Raw genomic sequence first — 19,754 nt, forward strand, 5'->3', positions numbered from 1 at the left:
CCCTGGTTCTAGATTTTTATTAATTAGTATTTTTACATAGTTCGTGTTTATATCATTTATAGTGTGTGATGTTACTGTAATTCTCACAGTTGTATAGTCCTACTTCTGTATTTAAAGGATTTCATTATTCACTAACAGTCATTTTACCCTGCTTCTACATTTATGAATGCTTTCTTTTGATTCAACACTTTGTTGGCTAAATTTTGTTGTTAAATTGAAGTTTAAGTTGCTTGAGAATGTTTGCCTGTTGCTTTTATATTTGAATTACAAACTGGCTGGATATAATATTCTTGGGTCATATTTTCATCTCCTTAGAACACTGTGGCTATTGCTCAACTGCCTTCTGGCATTAAATACTGCTGTTGAAACTTTTAAAATCAGTCTGTCTTTTCCTCTTTATACCACTCAGATGACAGAAGAATTCTTTACCTTTGATGTTTATTAATTTAATCCAAAGTGACTTGGTGTTCATGAGTCTGCATCAGTTTTGTTTTGTTTTTTTTCCTGGAAAACACTGCATCTTTAGACTCAACATCTATTCTTCCTTGTTTCAGTAAATTATCTTAATTGTATCTTTGAACACATTCATTTTTTTTTCCCTTACAGTATTCTGATTTTCAAGGTTACTGGTTATCTTTGTCATTATCATCGTTGTCCTCCATACATATTATTTTCTGGTTGTTTGCTTTTGTCTTTTTGTTCTTCACAGAATATGTTTATCTCAAGCAGTGTTATTTTTATTATTAATGTTATTGTTATTACAATATTATTATTTTTCTTTAATGGCTATTCTTTTTCTTTATGTTTCCATTTTATTAATGCTCCTATGGTGGTATTATTTTGGTCCCTAATTTATTCCCTTTGCTTTGAAATCTCTTCCTCTCATTTTATTGTTTTGTCATCTTGTCTTTGAGTTTTCATTTTATTGAATTTATGTTCTTATTCAGTTCAGTCGCTCAGTTGTGTCCAACTCTTTGCAACCCCACGGACTGCAGCACACCAGGCTTCCCTGTCTATCACCAACTCTCAGAGTTTACCCAAACTCATGTCCACTGAATCAGTGATGCCATCCAACCATCTCATCCTCTGTCATCCTCTTCTCCTCCTGCCTTCAATCTTTCCCAGCATCAGGGTCTTTTCACCTAACATTCCAGATTCCTATGCAATATTGTTCTTTACAGCATCGGACCTTGCTTCCATCACCAGTCACATCCACAACTGGGTGTTGTTTTTGCTTTGGCTCCGTCTCTTCATTCTTTCTGGAGTTATTTCTCCACTGTTCTCCAGTAGCATATTGGGCACTTACCAACCTGGGGAATTCATCTTTCAGTGTCCTATCTTTTTGCCTTTTCATACTGTTCATGGGGTTCTCAAGGCAAGAATACTGAAGGGGTTTGCCATTCCCTTCTCCAGTGGACCACATTCTGTCAGAACTGTCCACCATGACCAGTCCGTCTTGGGTGGCCCCACACGGCATGGCTTATCATTTCATTGAGTTAGACAAGGCTGCGGTCTATGTGATTAGATTGGTCAGTTTTCTGTGATTGTGGTTTCTGTCTGTCTGTCCTTTGATGCCCTCTCTCAGCACCTACCGTCTTACTGGGGTTTCTCTGACCTTGGACCTGGGGAATCTCCTCACGGCTAGTCCAGCAAAGCGCAGCTGCCACTTCTGACCTTGGATGTGGGATAGCTCCTCTCGGCCACTCTAGTGCCACGCCATGTTATTATTATTTTCTTTTAATTTATATTTTAGTGTAAAGCATTTGTGGAGAATTTTCTTCTGTGCCTTGGGTTATGTTTTCTTCAAGACTGGATTCTTTGTCTTTTACATTATGCTTCTTATTTATAGCTCTCTCTTTATGTGGGTTTTTGCTGTATTGGTTTGCATAGTTGCCGTACTTTTTTCTTGCTCATTCTCAGCATGAGTTGCACTGTCCTGACCCTGTATTTATTCACATATGTATTGGAACATTATCTTCAATTTCTTTTGCATTTTGTCTTAGACATGTTTTTCTTCCCCTCTGAGCTCTAGTTTGAAGCTTGGATATTATGCATGGAGAAGTGGAGGAGAAAAGCTCCACTGGAGCTGTGTATAGCCTTTGTTGTAAGAATTTGGCTCCACCAACTCTTGAAATTTTGTTAAAGTTTCCCCAGCCAAGATTCTCTTCACCTAATTTGGGTGCTGCTTTTTCCATTGCAGGTACTCTCCCAGTTAATATTGTTCTTCCAATTCACCTTGGAGCCCTAGAACCTATACAGTTCATAAGAGTATCATCCTTGGTTGTTTATTTCCCAGGTTTTGCTCATCTCAATTGAGCAAATATTTTCAGTCCCTCAACAGACAAAAAGAGAGGAAAAATAGATATTCCTGTTTTTTCCCCAAATGTGTGGGTATTTTTGAGAACTTGTGGGGTTTGGGCAATTCACCAGCACCACTACAGCTAAGCATGATGGAGGAGGCGGTGCAGAGGGAGGGTTGGAGGCTGTCTTGGAATGTTATGTTTCTTTCTTTAGTTTTTTCTTTGAAGTTTATGCCACAGGCTGTATTCTTTCCTTGTTTGGTTGCTGCTAGTGACATTTTTGCTAACTTTTTGAAAAAGAATTGTGTTTTGTTTATATTGCTAGTTAGTTTTTGATGAGGAAGGCCATGATTCAGTTTCTATACAAAGAAGATCTTCAAATTCTTCTTTTTCCAATTGACTTTTGAATCCTTTCATTTCTGAACACCTCATCTACCCAGTATTTCAGAATTATCATCTTTCTACCTCTCAACTAAAACTGTTCTCTTGAGCAATGACTGATTCCTGACCATTTCACTTCTTTTTGGCATTTATCCTGCCAGCACTGTCCTTATTTCAATATTTCGATTATTTGTATTGTCCCTCCTACTGTCCCCTCCCTACGACCATAGTAATTATTCATAAAACCTCTGACTGAAATTCCTAGTTCTATGTAAATATCAAGCCAGAGTCATTTTATCCAGGAGAAGCTACATGCATCTGCTTTTTATTGAAAACTTTCACCGGTACTATAAAATAATTACCAAATTAACCATGTGCCAAAATTGGAGTCATTTTAAAAAAACTTTTAATGCTTAATTTAGTGTTTTTAGGTGATAATCAAAATAAGCTATCTAGGGCTGACCTGATTAGTGTATAGATTATTAGGAGAATAAGAAATAAAAAAAAAAACAAACAGCTTCCCAAGGAATACATTTTTTGACTAGAGTATTGGCTTGCAACAGTTGTCAAGGATTTAGATAAAATTTCACCCCAACTCACTGTCCAAATGGCAGGAATGTTATTTTTGTGTCTTTGGCTTTAATATTTTCAGGCATACTCTACTGGTAAGAAACTAGGGCCCTAGTATTTGTTGCTAACTGACTTTGTCAGTGATCCTAGATCAAGTCAGTGCCTTAAGTCCTGTTAATGATCCTAGAATCAGTCTTGAAGGAAAACCCTCCTTGTCCAATTGATATTTGTAAGTTGCTTTTATAAAAATGCCAACATGCTGAAGTAAAGAGTGAAGACAGATGAAAGAATTGAAAAGAAGTGGTAAGGGAAGGAATACTCAAAAGAGACATCTCTCTTTTTAAACATTCTGTTGTGGAAAATGGGGAAAGGCTTCTATGATGAGTCCACTCCAGGTGTATATGCCAATTTCTGAATGGAACCAGGAAAACTAGCATTTTGTAGTTAAGATTATGTGTCAATTCAGTTGCTCAGTCACGTTTGACTCTTTGCGACCCCATGAGCTACAGCACACCAGGCTTCCCTGTCCGTCACCAACTCCTGGAGCTTGCTCAAACTCATCTCCATGAGATTATGTGTATGAACGGAATAAGAAGGACCAGTTGAATTGATTCCACTCATGGTACAAAGACTACCCTGGTGAGACCAAGTGTCTTCTTGGATTGGATGGAGCACAGGATGGAAGAATGTCTAATACTGTAGACAAACATTCCCATAATCTGTGGAGATACAGGCTTCATGTCTTAGAGATGCTTGAGGTATTGAGTTTTTGTGATCCAGTGTGATCCAGACATTACTTTGCCAACAAAGGTCCATCTAGTCAAGGCTATGGTTTTTCCAGTAGTCATATATGGATGTGAGAGTTGGACTATAAAGAAAGCTGAGCGCCAAAGAATTGATGCTTTTGAACTGTGGTGTTGGAGAAGACTCTTGAGAGTCCCTTGGACTGCAAGGAGATCCAACCAGTCCATCCTAAAGAAAATCAGTCCTGAATATTCATTGGAAGGACTGATGTTGAAGCTGAAACTCCAATACTTTGGCCACCTGATGCGAAGAGCTGACTCATTGGAAAAGACCCTGATGCTGGGAAAGATTGAAGGCAGAAGGAGAAGGGGACAACAGAGGATGAGATGGTTGGATGGCATCACTGACTCAATGGACATGAATTTGAGTGGACTCTGGGAGTTGGTGATGGACAGGGGGCCTGGCGTGCTGCAGTCTATGAGGTCACAAAGAGTCAGACACAACTGAATAACTGAACTGAACTGTGATCCCTTAGACCTGTCCTCCTCAGGACTGATTGGCAGCCTTCAGCTAGCTGTGTGGCCTGCAGTTTTCAGCTCTGAGCAGGAAGAGGCAGATGGCTACCTGCTAAGAAATGGGACAGTTACCTTTTTTAAAAAATAAAGCAGGGCTTCTTGGGGACCTCCTACACTTTTATTGTATTCACAGAAAATCTGAAACATTGTGTTCTGCAGTTTTGTAAAGAAAGATCCAATTGTAATTGGAAAATGCAAAAGGGCAGAATTAAGATTAACTATGGATTTCCTACTTTTCATGCAATTAAATTCTCCCCCTTGCCATTGAGTTAATGTAATTTCCCCCCACTTAATTGAGCATAAATTACTGGACAAGTATGGGATAAGTTGATATGGACTATAAGGAAATAATGCAGTAAAATTAGTAAGTTATAATTACAGTGCTTGCATTTTTAAGAAGCAAGAATTCTGAAATATCTGCAAAGTAATCTAATAATATATCAGATTATTAAAAATTAATTTCTGATTCAACTTTTTTACCAAATAATTATTAATATAATAAAATCATGACTTTAAGAACCTCAATCAAAAATACTTCTTTGCTTTCTAAATATTGCTTTTGTTTCCTTTGATATTTTTTTCTCAATATACCCACTGCAATGTATACTATACTGCATTCTATTTGGGATTGTCCCCTCCGTTTTTACTAATAAATATTTTTTTCATTGAAGTATAGTTGATGTACCACATTGTGTTAGTTTCTGGTGTACTGCAAAGTGATTCATACATTCTTTTTCAGACTATCTTCCATTATAATTTACTACAAGATATTAAATATAGTTCCCTGCACTGTATAGTAGGACCTTGTTGTTTATTTCATACGTAGTGTTGTATAATATAGTAGTGTGTATCTGCTAATCCTAAACTCCTAATTTATTCCTCCCCCTTTCCCCTTTGGTAACCATAAATTTGTTTCCTATGTCTGTGAGTCTCTTTCAGTTTTGTAAATAAGTCTATTTGTATCATTTTTTAAGATTCCGTATATAAGTGATAACATATGATATTTATCTTTGTCTGACTGACTTCACTTAGTATGACAATCTCTAGGTTCATTCATGTTGCTGAAAATGGCATTATTTCATTCTTTTTTTCTGGCTGAGTAATATTCCATTGTGTACATATATATGTGTGTGTGTGTCTGTGTATCTATCATATCTTCTTCATCCATTCATCTGTTGATGCTCACTTAGGTTGCTTCCATATCTTGGTTACTGTAAATAGTGCTATGAACATTAGGGTGCTTAGACTGATACATGTTGATATTAGTTTTGTTGTATTTGTGTTACGTATTTTGGGTGAAGCAGCAATAGGCAAGTAGAGTCTTAGAAGGAGAACAGAGGTTGCAAGAAATAAATCTTTCACCAGTGCTCTTAATAGGGAAATTCTGTCTCTGGAAGAAATGGACCTAACCGCCCATAAACACATAGGAAGGGACAGCTGACTCCACCAGTGTAGTGATGGCTATGCTTAATACCATGATAGAAAAAGAACACCTTGTCATACAAATTGTTTGCAGATTTCTAGTCCCATGTAATTCCATCTGTTTGTAATACAATGGTCTGCACTGCTGCTTGCATCTCACACTCTGAGTTACATGGATCTCATCAGAGCCCTGTGCTGACCCTAGGTCTGCAGACTAGGTTGTGGTAGGGTCATCCATCTGAAGGGATGCTCATTTATTAATGGCAGTGTCATATTTTGTCATCTGGGCTTACACATGTGCCCTCTTTAAGGACAAGTTTAAAAGGTGATTTCCAATTTATTAAAAGAAAACCTTTAAGTTCAGGTCTTACTTATCACTCAGAAGTTCCTAGAAAGTTAAATATTGTTCTTGTTTGTTTCATGTTCTGTATTTACCCAAAATATATCTTATCAAACCTTCAGGTGAGGAAGGGTTGACACTAGGCTTACCCATTTAGCAAATAAAAATGTACAACCCCCATGTAAATTAAAATTTCAGATTAAGAACAAAGAACTTTTTCATGTAAGTATGCCCTCAATTTACCTGGGTATCCTATGTTTTATCTCACAAACCTAGTTTAGACCAAATCAAGATTCCAGAATAAGATGGACTGAAAAGATTGGTCACAATACACAAGATGCAGATCAAATATAAATGTGATTTTGAATACTCATATGTGAATATTTTTTAGGTCTTCTGATATTATGGCTATGTTTTAAAAGAATCCTTATCTTTTGGAGGCATTTACTGAACCATTGATTGGTGAAATTATGTTAACATTTGGGATTTACTTCTAAATAATTCAGGAGGCAAGTGAGTGGATGGCACTGATTGGCTATGGGACTCTGGGTATGTGAAGGTTAATTACACTTTGCTACTTTTGAATGTGTCTGAAATTTTCCATTTTCCATAGTGAAGGATAAAATGGGTATGTGTGTAAGTCATGCCCTTAGATTAAAAAAAAAAATCTATTCTTGAAACATCTTAAATATCAAACAATTGAGGACTTGCGCCATGGCACCAGAAGAGACTACAGATGGAGGCAGAAGCCCGTGAGCTATTTTTGGGATTGTGACATCTTTGTTCCTCCACTGGGTATTAATTGTCTTGATTTTTGTCTTTATTATCCATCAGTTCAGTTCAGTTCAGTTCAGTCACTCAGTCGTGTCCGCCTCTTTGCGACCCCATGAATTGCAGCACGCCAGGCCTCCCTGTCCATCACCAACTCCTGGAGTCTACCCAAACCCATGTCCATCGAGTCGGTGATGCCATCCAACCATCTCATCCTCTGTCGTCCCCTTCTCCTCCTGCCCCCAGTCCTACCCAGCATTAGGGTCTTTTCCAATGAGTCAACCCTTCGCATGAGGTGGCCAAAGTATTGGAGTTTCAGCTTCAACATCAGACCTTCCAATGAACACCCAGGATTGATCTCCTTTAGGATGGATTGATTGGATCTCCTTGCAGTCCAAGGGACTCTCAAGAGTCTTCTCCAACACCACAGTTCAAAAGCATCAATTCTGTGGCGCTCAGCTTTCTTCACCGTCCAACTCTCACATCCATACATGACCACTGGAAAAACCATAGCCTTGACTAGACGGACTTTTGTTGGCAAAGTAATGTCTCTGCTTTTAAATATGCTATCTAGGTTGGCCATAAGAGCAATGCAAAAAAGCCATTAGTTACTAGCCTCTCAGAGTTGTGATTATTCAGTATGTAACAGGATCTCTAGTGGCTCAGTGGTAAAGAACCTGCTTACCAGTGCAGGAGACACAGGAGGCATGGGTTCAATCCCTGGTTTGGGAAGATCCCCTAGAGGAGGAAATGGCAACCCACTCCAGTATTCTTGCCTGGAGAAGCCCATGGACAGAGGAGCCTGGCAGGCTACAGTCCATGGGGGTGCAAAAGAGTCAGAGATGATTGAGACTGAGCACAAACACATAGCAGGATCTCTAGGGAAAGCTGAGGAAGAGGAGAACATGGTTAAGTTATAGGAACAGTGCCGTGTGCTATGGCTAGCCTTTTGAAATAGTTAAACATGGAATGAAATAAACCAGGTCAGAATAACAAACATTACTTTTTTCAGTTTGTTTGTAGTTTTTACAAAAATCAATCTCTATAGCTGATTGGACTGAAGCCCTGGTAAATTAATAAATTGAGTATATAGCCTAATATTTCAGTGTCAGCCTACCTTCCCTAGCAGGTGAGTTGTCAGCAGCTGGGAACGCTCAGTCTCTGGCCTGACTCCAGGCAGCAGGGTTATTTACTGATGGACATCTTTAATGATTTTCTTTTTTCTTCTTCCAGGATTTCCTTCAAATGCTGTTGGAGAACATCCCAGAAGAAAAAAGGTGAGGACCAATTTAGGAATTAAGGGCCCAGTTTTATTTTGAATGTTAAAAATGATTCTGCCATTGTTTGGCAGATTGCAGCCTAGAAGTTTAATCTTCCTCTGTTAATAGAGGAGGGATCTAGCCCAGCCAGCAGGAGTCCTAGGATGATCAACTGGACCTAGAAATATCAAGAGTGTGAATTCTAGGAGCCAGCACAAACAGCTGTAGACGCTCTGTGGCCTCAGCTGCCCTGAAAAAGAATGGAGGAGAGACAAGTTCTAAAAGTTAGGGTGACTTGTTTTGGAATGTCTGAAATGTTTCAGATTTGCCATCCTTTTATTTTTAAAGTGAACATGCAAGGTTTGCTTCGTGTAAAAATCACATCAGATATGTCCATTATTGCTAAGGTCAAGAACAACAGGTTATCTGCAAGAATTTTTCTTTTCTTTTATACTTGCCCTGAAATAACCTTTCAGGTCCTCTAATAGAATGGAGCAATTTCCTTAGGAACTAATACAGAAAAAGGAAAAAGAAAATTAATAGAAATGGTATATTACCTCCTTAGGCTGTTACCCAGGTCTGTTTCTGAGTAATGACTATGCATTCTTTCAGGAGAACTTCTCAGGATACAAATATAGCAATTTTCATGGAGGCAACAAGGTGCATTTTTCATTTTGGAGGTCTTCTTTCTTTCATCCCCTTCCTAATAAGGTTATGGAGTTCATTTGGATGGCCCAAGCCCTCTAGCTCTGGGAGCACCTAGATTTTATCATTGTATTTTTTTATGACCCCACAAAGTAACTTTTATTGTGACTGTGGATGTTAAGAGCAGCATCTCCATTGAACGGTGCCCGCTGACCACCAACCTTTGCCCTTTGAGAGGATGCCTTGCCCAGTTAGGATCACGTTTTGACTAGCAGGCTTAAGCTTTTTAAAAAAATTTTCCTTAAGAGTTGAGACTTCATTGCTGCAATGAATGTATTTCAGCAAGTATACTAGAATATATTTTGAAACTCAAACATTGTCTTTCCCACTAACTAATCTCAGAATCTAATCCAGCTTTTAAAACAGACTGTTCATCCTTTTACCTATGCAGCACATTGTACCAATTTTATCCAGCTCTCCGAAGGCCCCACACCCACCCGTGGAGCCTCTAATCTTTGATTCCATCGCAAGCTGATCCTCAGACACATCTGTTAGGCACGTGAGCTGTGCTGAACAAGACAAAATTTTTCAGATTAGACCAGCCAGTTAAGGTCCTAGGGCCAGCCCACATGTGTCATACTGCCTTTCTCTTATTCTCTTGCTTTGGTTAATTTTAACATTCTCTATTGAGTACTTCCTTCACCAGGTTTTACGCTGGACACTAGGAAATAAAAAATTAATTCTATGCTGAGCCCTCAGGGAGCTCCTAGTCAGCTGCTATAGATGTACATGAAACAGGTCATGACTCAGGGTAGGCAATTCTTTGGTGAACTTCAGCACGGAGATAGGGCTCAGCAGTCCTATGCTCAAGCCTTCAAGCCAGAGGTACTACTGAAGGCTTCAGGTAAGGGTGGGGTGAGGGCGCAGCGTGGGAGAGAGATGAGATGGAGAGAACTAGATATCAGGAGACCAATCAGAGACAAAAACGGCAGTTCACTCAAGATCCAGAGCTGGGACAATGGGTGGATGGTGGCAGCAGGCTTTGAACAGATCTCGGGAATACCCCAGGAGTGCCACAGTTTGTTGGTTGATTGGTTGAGCTGAAAGGAGGAGTCTTGCATGATCTGACCTTTCTCTCTCTGTGACTCGGTTACACGCTGAGTATAGAAGTCCTGGCAATCCAGGCAGCAGGTGTTTGATCTCAGGAATCAGTATGGGGCAAAGGGAGGGAAGGTTGAGTGTTTGAAGGTGGAAGAGGGGAAATGAGAAACCATGTTTTAGACATCTTCAGTGAGTGGTTTCTGTCCAAATGCTGATGAGACCAAGAGAAGAAGAAGCTAGGAGTGCTTATCCAGTGTGCCTTCCCCACCTGATAGTCCAACAGTATCAACAGCTGCCGGTTCTTTCTTTGCTCATCAGTTATTATGTTTGTGTGTGCACATTCACGTGTTTGTTTTAATTCAGTACTCTTCCTCCCCCTTGAAGCTAGGGAGTACTTGTTTGTAAATGTTACCTCAGCAATCTTCATTATCTACCCAAGCACAGATGACTTGCTCTGATCAAGAAAAGAAGTAACCATGTAGAAAGCATTGAGGCATACACTGTTTGTATCCCTACATAGGAAGGGAACTCAAAAACATAAATTATTGACATTTAAAAACCTATACAGAATGTAAGTTGCATTTCAGAACAAGAACATTTTCCACTTCAGACCCTAAACGTGGAAGCCCCCAAAGCCTGAGTCCACTGAGAACTGCATTACCCATATTCTTTGCACCTTCACTCTGTTCCCGACGCACGGGCCTTGTGCTTTCCTATAGGCATGCAGATAGAAGGTGATCTTTAGAATCTCAAGGGGCCGAAGACAGAGCCAAGAGTGATAAAGAGCTTTCTCCTGATCAGCACTGAGTTGATAGGCAGAAGCAGCAGATATGGCTAATAGTCAGCACCCTATCCTTGTCATTCCACCCCCAGAAGTCAACTGACCGAGCAGTGTAGTATACACAGTACATACAATGCTCTTTACATGCATGCCTAGGTCTTGTTCTGTGTACTATAACATTAAGGAGAGAGGAGCTACTGGTCACTTTCCTGACCTTAAACATAACTTATTTTCTAACCAGCATCATGCAGGATGGCCAGCCCATTCCCTCCCTTGTGGCATTAACTACATGTGACTACATTCAGAGCTCACAGGGTCTGGATACCCACTCCTAAAACTCAGAGCTACCTTTCATGACCTAGGTGTACAGCATAGGAGCTCTCCGGCCAGAGGGTGAGACAGCCGGCTGTTCCAGATACCCGGGAGGCCTCAGTAATGAGGCAGAAGCACGGCTCACTAGTACAGAGACGGAGGGCGTGCAGGCGTGGGTCTGTGTACTTTTAGCTATCTGTATAAAATCAATTTCCATAGTGAGCAGACATGCAGAAGAGTAATTTCCTGTAAGTTCTGGGTCCCAGAGAAGTGGAAATGCTTCTGCTTGTCTGTTGTGATTATTTAAGCTCCATGATCTCAGAGGGGAAAAACTCACCATTGGCCTTGACTCTGAGTGTCTTGATTTGAAAAAGTCAGCTTTCAGCTTTACCACTGCTACATATCAAGTCCAGAACTGAAACTTCACCTGTACTATCATCTCAGTAATTATGACCAAAACAGGAAAAATTATGTACATTTAAAAAAATAAAACATAGAGCCCCTTTCATTCCTGAAAATTCAGCATTTTCAGACCATCTCCCATAATTTCCTTGGGAGGTAAGACTACTTCTCCTATTTCTATAATGTTTACATTTGTTTTTAGTGGATGGAGTTAACGCTTTGATCTTCCTCTCAGAATTTAGCATCTTATTACACGTAAGAAATCTGTAAGTGGGCATCTGTGCAGTTTGATGTCTGTGCTGAGACTGGGAGTCTAGAAACCTAGGTCTTTTCTGTAGCCCTTTCCTTTAGCCTGGGCTGACTTTGAACAGTTTTCTTATGCTGCAGTTTCTCCATCTGCTAAAAAGCCACATGACAATTGACACCTACTTCACGAGGATATTATGAGGAATGAAGTGATAATGGTTATAAGGTGTTTTGAACCTTTCCAGGGGTAAGTGATCTGGAAACACAGGTTCTCTTCATTCACAGGAGAATGTCTTTTGCTCCTGGATGCAGCTGAACAATGAACTCTCCTGTCCTCACACTCCTGCCCCTCCCAAGGGTCCCCCTATCTCTTCTGAACTGTAATTGGGGGCAGACAAACAGGGCAGCCACAGCAGCAGCCAGGTCACCTTCAGCAGGAGAGATATGAGCAAAAAGTCAGCATTGGCGGAAGCCAGCACAGGCCTTCTCTTCTTGCAGGCTTGTCTGCACCTTAAATCATGAACAATGTATTGTGAAACCTGAATTCCACACAGGAAGAAAAGTGAGAGCTTTGCAACCAGACAACAGAAGGTTGAGTCCCAGCTCTTTGAGCACCATCTAGGAGGCCCGAGCAAGTCCCTTAGCCTCTTGGACCTTTATTTGCTCATCTCTAAGATGGGGATAATAGTATTAGTCTTGTGCAGAACCCTATCAGAACCCTGTACCTGATAGGCATCCATTGAATGTTTGCCACATAGATAAGCTTTAGCCTGTTCTCAGTCTTCGCTGGTGAAGATGTGATCCCTAATCAGTAACACTCCAGGACTCAACTCCGCAGCCCCTGCCCTCTGCCATGCCTTCCTCTTTCCGTGCCACCCCTAAAGAGGTGTCTTTCAGCTAAAATCTCCAAAGGAAATTTATGTCCCTGTCCTCTTACTCACTCCTCCATGGGGATGCACAACAGCTGTTCACCATCTTTTGTAAAACCGCTTGAAAATGGCTCTGTAGTCACTCCCAGACTTCTCTTCTTCAGGATATTTAATCCCAGTTCCCTTGACCTCCCTTGTGGATCTAATGTGCTTACCCCTTTGATCATCACTACTGCTGTCTTCTAAATCCTTTCTAAATTCTTCATCTTAAGTTGTGGCAGGTTTAAGAATGTCCATTTTCCTAGAATCCACAACACAGTGCAGCTCAGTTCCGAGTGCTGCCACCTTCCTGGGTATCTCTTGAAGGATGGGTAACCAGACCTTTTGTCCCTCCTTGGCTGGAAAAGAAGAAGATGAATGGGCTACTTAGAGAGAAGCACCAATGAAGGATAGACCGGGATAAAAACAGACCCTTGTTTCTAAGTTGGGACAAACAGTTGAAAGCGCCAGCAGGACCTCCATAGCTGCTCAAGCCCCAGGCAGGAGCCCTATACACCAGATGAACTGCCCCGTGGGTGCCAGACCAGGTGGGAACTGTTTGCATTCATTCCAAACAAGAACGAACCTTCTTCTGAACATCATCCTCAGTGGAAGTTACCAAATCTGTCTTACCTTCCAGCCTGGCACATATCACTAGAAAGTAAAACAACTTCAAGTCCCCTTGGGCGCTTCTCTTAGTGGCCCTTTGACACCACTTTCCTCCTCCTGGCGTATCAATTATGCCAGGTGAGGGCATTTCCAGAGCCTCTTTCTATGGCCAAACAAATGAATCAAATCCAAGAAAGTATAATGACCTTAATGTGCTGAGAGATGCCTCCTCTCTTCTGGTCATCCCACCCCTACTCCATGTGTGCGCATGTGTGTACACGCACACACACACACACAGAGGTATCTGAGGGCACGTGTGCATGCACGCACATGAGCACACACTTCCACACTCTCACAGCCTACAGAGGAGACTTGGCCATGGACACTGAGATGACGACAAAGAAACAGTGGGGAAGAGCCCAGGGATGGTGGCTCCTGGCCTTTCATACAAGGCACAACCAGTAATTCCACTGACTTGGGAACTGGACAAACAGCCTAGGAGAGTGGTCACCTTCCCCTTGTTCACTTCTGGCCTCTTCCCTGTCTGGTCATCCCACAGATGAGCATCATCTCGAAAATGAATCCAAACTAGTTTTTCTCCCCTCTGTGTATTTTCTCTGTGTTGAAATAGTGACAGTTGCCCCCTTCAACCACATTTGCTTTTGCCCTGGGTAGGGAAGACCTCCCCAGGTCCTATCAGTTCGTGGCAAGTGGAAGGGAAATGTGGAAACAGTGTCAGATTTCATTTTCTTGGGCTCCAAAATCAATGTGGATGGTGACTGCAGTTATGAAATTAAAAGACGCTTGCGTCTTAGAAGAAGAGCTATGACAAACCTAGACAATGTATTAAAATGCAGAGACATTACTTTGCCAACAAAGGTCCATCTAGTCAAAGGTATGGCTTTTCCAGTAGTCATGTACAGATGTGAAAGTTGGACCATAAAGAAAGTTGAGTGCCGAAGAATTGATGCTTTCAAACTGTGGTGCTGGAGAAGACTCTTGAGAGTCCCTTGGACAACAAGGAGATTAAACCAGTCAATCCTAAAGGAAATCAACCATGAATATTCATTGCAAGGACTGATGCTGAAGTTGAAGTTCCAGTTGCCACCTGATATGAAAAGATCCTGATGCTGGGAAAGATTGAGGTCAAGAGGAGAAGGGAGTGACAGAGGATGAGATGGTTGGATGACATCACTGACTCAATGGACATGAGTTTGAGCAAACTCTGGGAGAGAGTGAAGGACAGGGAAGCCTGGCATGCTGCAATTCATGGGGTCACAAAGAGTCAGACACAGTTTGGCGACTGAACAACAACAAGGGAAGACCAAGACACACTAGTGACTTGCTTCTCAGTGAAGAAGAAAAGGAAGGACAAGATCAGTCAACCCTGTCTTCCCTAAGCCACCTAGGCCTGCTCTTCCCTCCCTTCTCACTACATCCAGCCTGCAGCAGAACAGTACAGGTGTGAGGGGAGCACTTGGCCTTCAGCATCTTAACTGATGCGGACAGCACTGTATCTTTCCACAACCTCTTTACAATTCCAAAGGGAGGGAGGAGGGAATATTTCATACATGTAATGGCGTATATAGTACATAAAATTTTAAAAGATACAGACCTTAATGACTTGGCAATATCTTACTGGGCAAGGTGATTATTAACTTAAAAAGGAATAATTTTTATTGAGTCAACAATGAAATGTGTTTTCATTCATTCAAATAAAAAGTATCTATGGGGATACTTATGCCACAACTGTTTTAAGTGCAGGGTTAAGAGAAGTAAGTAAAACAGACACCAACCCTGGTCTCAGAGAGCTTTGATCTAGTGAGGAGACATTTATAAGTCAAATAACAAAACAAATTGCAGTCTCAGACTGTGACAGGATACTGTGCCACAGAAGACAGGGCCCGTGTGAGTGTGACGTATGCAGCCTGGAAGAGGATTCCAAGAAGGCCTCTGTGGCTGGAGAGACTGGGCATGAGCAAGAATTATCTCGAAGCCAGGGAGGAATTGCTTAAACTTCAGTAAGACAGGAAGACATGACCTAAAGTTTGTGGACCCTAAACATATTGGCCACTGGGTACATTTAAAGGAGTATTTAAATCAGCAGGCATGAAACCAAAAGATTTCAGCTGACTTTGGACCAAACAAGCAATCATAACATTTCAAATAAAGCAGAATGAAGACCTGCTTGAAAACAGGCAGCAGAAGCCACGTGTGCTCCATGGCTCTGAGCCTCCCAGGGTTCCGATGATGAATTGTATCATTCTTGCTTGCTGTCACCCATCATCACCGTGAAGTTGGCATTTCATTTTGATGCACTCAGTGCTGTGAGGTTCAGATTTCACATTACTCCACCTCTCTCCAGGAAGCAGTCACGCCTGACATGTCCCATGAACATGCCCTCTCCTCCCCGCATAGGTACTCCCAACGAAGACTTCCTCTCAAGACATCAAGGACCTCCTGTGGGGCCCCTTGGATTCTTAGATCTCATCACATGCACTCCTGTGGACTAGAGAGATGCTCTCCTGAATGTGACCATGCCCCCTCTTCACTTTAACCTGAGACAGCACTGCACTTTCTCCAGATTTCTCTGGAAGAACAATGCTGCGATGTGCCCCGATAGTTAGAACCATTCTGTGTATTAATAGTAAGTGTGCTGTAACTTTTAAAAATTTATTTATTTATTTATTTTTGGCTGTGCTGGGCCTTCATTGCTGGGCTCAGGCTTTCTCTGTACTTGCGATGAGGGGAGACTACTCTTTGTTTTGGAGCACGGGCTTCAATTGTTGCAGCACACAGGCTCAGTAGTTGCGGTGCACGGGCTTAGTTGCTCTGCAGCATGTGGAATCTTCCCAGACCAGGGATTGAACCCATGTCCCCTGCTTTGGCAGGTGGATTTCTATCCACTGTGGCACCAGGGAAGTCCACTCTGTAACTCTTTAATCCTTTACTTTTTTGTTGTTGTTTTATTTTTAAAGGCCTGAGCTGTCTGTTGGAAACATCTTCCGAGACTGGCTGGAGAGTTCTGGAATTCCACAGGTGAGCTTCAGATAACCACCTCACCAGACTCTGTGGAGAACAGTAAGGCTTATCGCTTAGTGTATCAATCATGACAGTGTTTTTTTGTATATATATATATCCTTATACAAGTAAGCTGGCTTCCCTGATAGCTCAGTTGGTAAAGAATCCGCCTGCAATGCACGAGACCCCTAGTTCAATTCCTGGGTCTGGAAGATCCCCTGGAGGAGGGATAGGCTACCCATCCCAATATTCATGGACTTCCCTGGTGGCTCAGATGGTAAAGAATCTGCGTGCAATGCGAGAGACCTGGGTTGGGAAGATCCCCTGGAGGAGGGCCTGGCAACCCAGTCCTGTGTTCTTGCCTGGAGGATCCCCATGGACTGAGGAGTCTGGTGGGCTACAGTCCATAGGATCACAAAGAGTCAGACCTGACTGAGAGACTAAACACACACATAAAAGTAACCAGCTCACTGAGCTGCAGTGTCCCTAAGTCAGGAAGATGATGTCTCCCACGCTGTTCGGCCTGCGGTGGTGGAGTGTGCCTCAGGCCTCTGCCCCTAGTGACTGTGGTGCAAGAGGTGGACATTCTGGTTGACTCTGAACTGCATGTTCAGTGAGGTCTTCCAAAGCGTGATGCACACGTTGGGCAGCGTCACCAGGCAGCAGTCCAGCGCCGCCAGCGTCTCAAGCTCTGCTCTGTGGATGCAGCCAGACAAGTGCACTGGCCTGCCTGTCGCTCTCCTCTAACCCGGCACACCCATAGTTTCCCCCTTATTGGCCCATGCAGCTGCCCTCGACCTTCTCCTCTACTTCTGCATCTCTGTCTCCAGCTGCTCTTCTCATCTGAAGGAGCAGTTCAGACTCGTTTCTCTGTCTTGGGGACCGGGACCTACCTCTCCTTCACGTTTATTTCTCTGCTCCCCCTTTCAGCCCATGGCGATTCTGAGGGAGACATTCCCAGGCAGCCCTCACTGCGTGGGAATCACCTGGCCTAAAGCCTCCTCCCCCCTGCACCCCCCATCCCCTGCCGGTCTTGTGCTTCCCAGAGCCTCAAGGGCCGCCCCGAGCTATAGCCTGGGCGCTGCCTGGAAGCGGCTGGCCAAAGGACCCGGTGGGCCTGGAACTCTTCCAACCCCCAGAGCAGCTGCAGACCCGTCACAGTGGGCCCGAGTGTCTGGGAGTGGACCCCACGGTGGGGAGAAAGTCTGCCTGGGGCGCAGGCAAGCAGCCCTGTTAGCCTGCTCGTTTCTGGTTTCATGACTGGTTATACGAGCTTCCCCTTGGGAGTGTCTGAATGTCAATGAATGTCTGTGAACCATGAAATTAAGGAACAGGAGGGGCTGGTCTCCATTACCTTCTCATCCCTCTCCTCTCGTCTTTGTCCTGTTCTGCCACACATGGGGCAGCGTCGGCCACCAGCCACCAGGAGCTCATTCCTAAGGAAGGACGCACTACCTTCGGTTCAGGAATGCGTGTCACCTGTTAAAACTTATTTGTTTGGCCCAGTCCTTTTGGGAGCAAAAAAGAATAAAATGCTGTGTCCTAAACACACAGAACAAAGTGAGTGGTTAGGGAGCACCTGGTCCTGGGAGGCAGTGCTTTCAGCTCGTGTATGTTACCTATAATGAGTTCCTGTGATTTCTAAGACGGCGGCTTCCAAACCAGGCAACTAGCTGAGTACAAAAATCTCGGGGAACAAAGTTAAGGTTTGTCTGATCCCAAATAGCCACACCCTGCTCTTCTTGTTTTCGACGGGGGTGAGGGTTGGGTATCCCCCGAAGCCAGCTGCCTGGAGTTCCCAGGCCGGGCTGTTGCAAGGCTCCCAGACATTCTTCGGGGGGGCCTGGAAGCTGGGAAAAGTTGGGAGCTCAAAGAGCAAAATCCTGCATTTCCTGGCCCACAACAACAAGGCGGCTGTGTTCTGCAGTTAGCCCCGAGGGAAGAGAAAAGAAAGAGTCCTTAATCGAGTGCCCAGAAGCAGGCGCATCCGACTTGCGCCATCGCACTGGGGCTGACCTGCTCGCTCCCAGGAGGTTCTGTAATTTCCCTTGAAGAAGAAGAGGCTTTGCCACCGGCTTTTGCTTTTCATTAAAAGGGGGAGGGGTCCGTGAAAGGGAAAGATTTGCCTCTGAGCGGTACATTTTTTCCAAAGGTCTAGTTGCATTAGTGACAGCTTATAGCATAGACAAGAATCTCCGCTGTAAACTGATGAAACCTGCTGTCAAAACACAGCCAGGTGCAATGAGGCCAACTCGGCTATAAATTGTCTTTAAGACCCAACTGGTATTTCCTTGGGTGCTTAACTGTTCAGTAAAAACAACAGCGTCAGACAGAAAAGACCCTGATTTAGTGCACATCTTTACATTGGTGAATGATCAGACGGCATCTTTTCATCTCTTCACCCATTTTCTGCCATTATTTATGTGGCTAATGGTGATTTACCTGCTCACAGCCCTTTCCGCGCTCCTTGAGAGTTCCCTCTCGTTTCCACTTCAGTGAGACTCTGTGCCCTCTTGTTGCACGAGCCTCACAGTGAATGGGACACCTTGTTCTTTGTCCCTATCATTATAATATAAAGTTACTGGTGTGTTTGGCCTGGAATGACAACCAGGGCATTGAAATCATTCCAATGCTCTTTGTTCTCATTAAAAATTTCTGTCTACCAGCAGTTGAAGTCATTCATGACAAAAGAGTCACATTCTGCTGGTGAAGTTTTCATTCCACAAGTTACAGAGGCTTTTTGTCTTCTCTAAGGAATGTTTGCCTTGGGGTTGGCCTCCATTTTCCTTTTTGGCCACATTGAATGGAAATCATTTTTTTTTAATGTATGGAAATAGCTTCAGCAGCTATAAAAGTAAGCATGAGCCCCCCAAAAGTAAAGGAAATTGGATACAAATCTGTTTAAAGAAACACCCAACCCTAATCTATGGCTTTGCTAACAGACTTAAAATTTATCTTACCATTGATATTACAGATTATTTCCTTTATGATGTTCTTCTGATGTTTTCAGTATGTAATACTGAAATATAAAAAAGTTTGTAATAAGAAAATTAAAATGGCCCAGAGATAATTCTTTAAGTCACTTATTGATTTCAGTTATTTTTTATTGCATCATGTGGCATGTGGGATCTTAGTTCCCTGACCAGGGACTGAACCCCCTACAGTTGAAGTGTAGCATCTGAACTACTGGCCCACCAGGGAAGTCCCCAGAGTTAATTTTTTGACATAAACCCTTTTAGTCATTTTTTCTGGTCTCCCTTTTCAAAAATAAAAATAATATGTTCTCTGAAGCAAGTTCAAGCAAAACCAAAGTAAAAAAGAGCATAAAAGCCCTTGCCCCTCTCAATCTTACTCTGCAGAGATAATA

The 19,754-nt window shown here is 42.6% G+C and overlaps 1 protein-coding gene across 14 annotated transcripts in view; it reads left to right on the forward strand.

The window, feature by feature from the left end:
• AOPEP (aminopeptidase O (putative)) overlaps positions 1 to 19,754 on the forward strand; it is a 406,505-nt gene that overhangs the window by 281,633 nt on the left and 105,118 nt on the right. For all 14 annotated transcript variants that reach the window (XR_014062841.1, XR_014062843.1, XR_014062842.1 and 11 more), the window contains 2 exons: positions 8,337 to 8,380; positions 16,345 to 16,405. Coding sequence is in view for 11 of the 14 variants with exons in the window: in XM_081522460.1 (XP_081378586.1) it covers positions 8,337 to 8,380; positions 16,345 to 16,405 (105 nt within the window). In the remaining 3 variants the exon portion in view is untranslated. The remainder of the gene's footprint in view (positions 1 to 8,336; positions 8,381 to 16,344; positions 16,406 to 19,754) is intronic.

Source organism: Giraffa tippelskirchi, chromosome 1, assembly GCF_054371585.1.
Source record: "Giraffa tippelskirchi isolate mGirTip1 chromosome 1, T2T-mGirTip1v1.2.pri, whole genome shotgun sequence".
Classification (NCBI taxonomy): domain Eukaryota; kingdom Metazoa; phylum Chordata; class Mammalia; order Artiodactyla; family Giraffidae; genus Giraffa; species Giraffa tippelskirchi.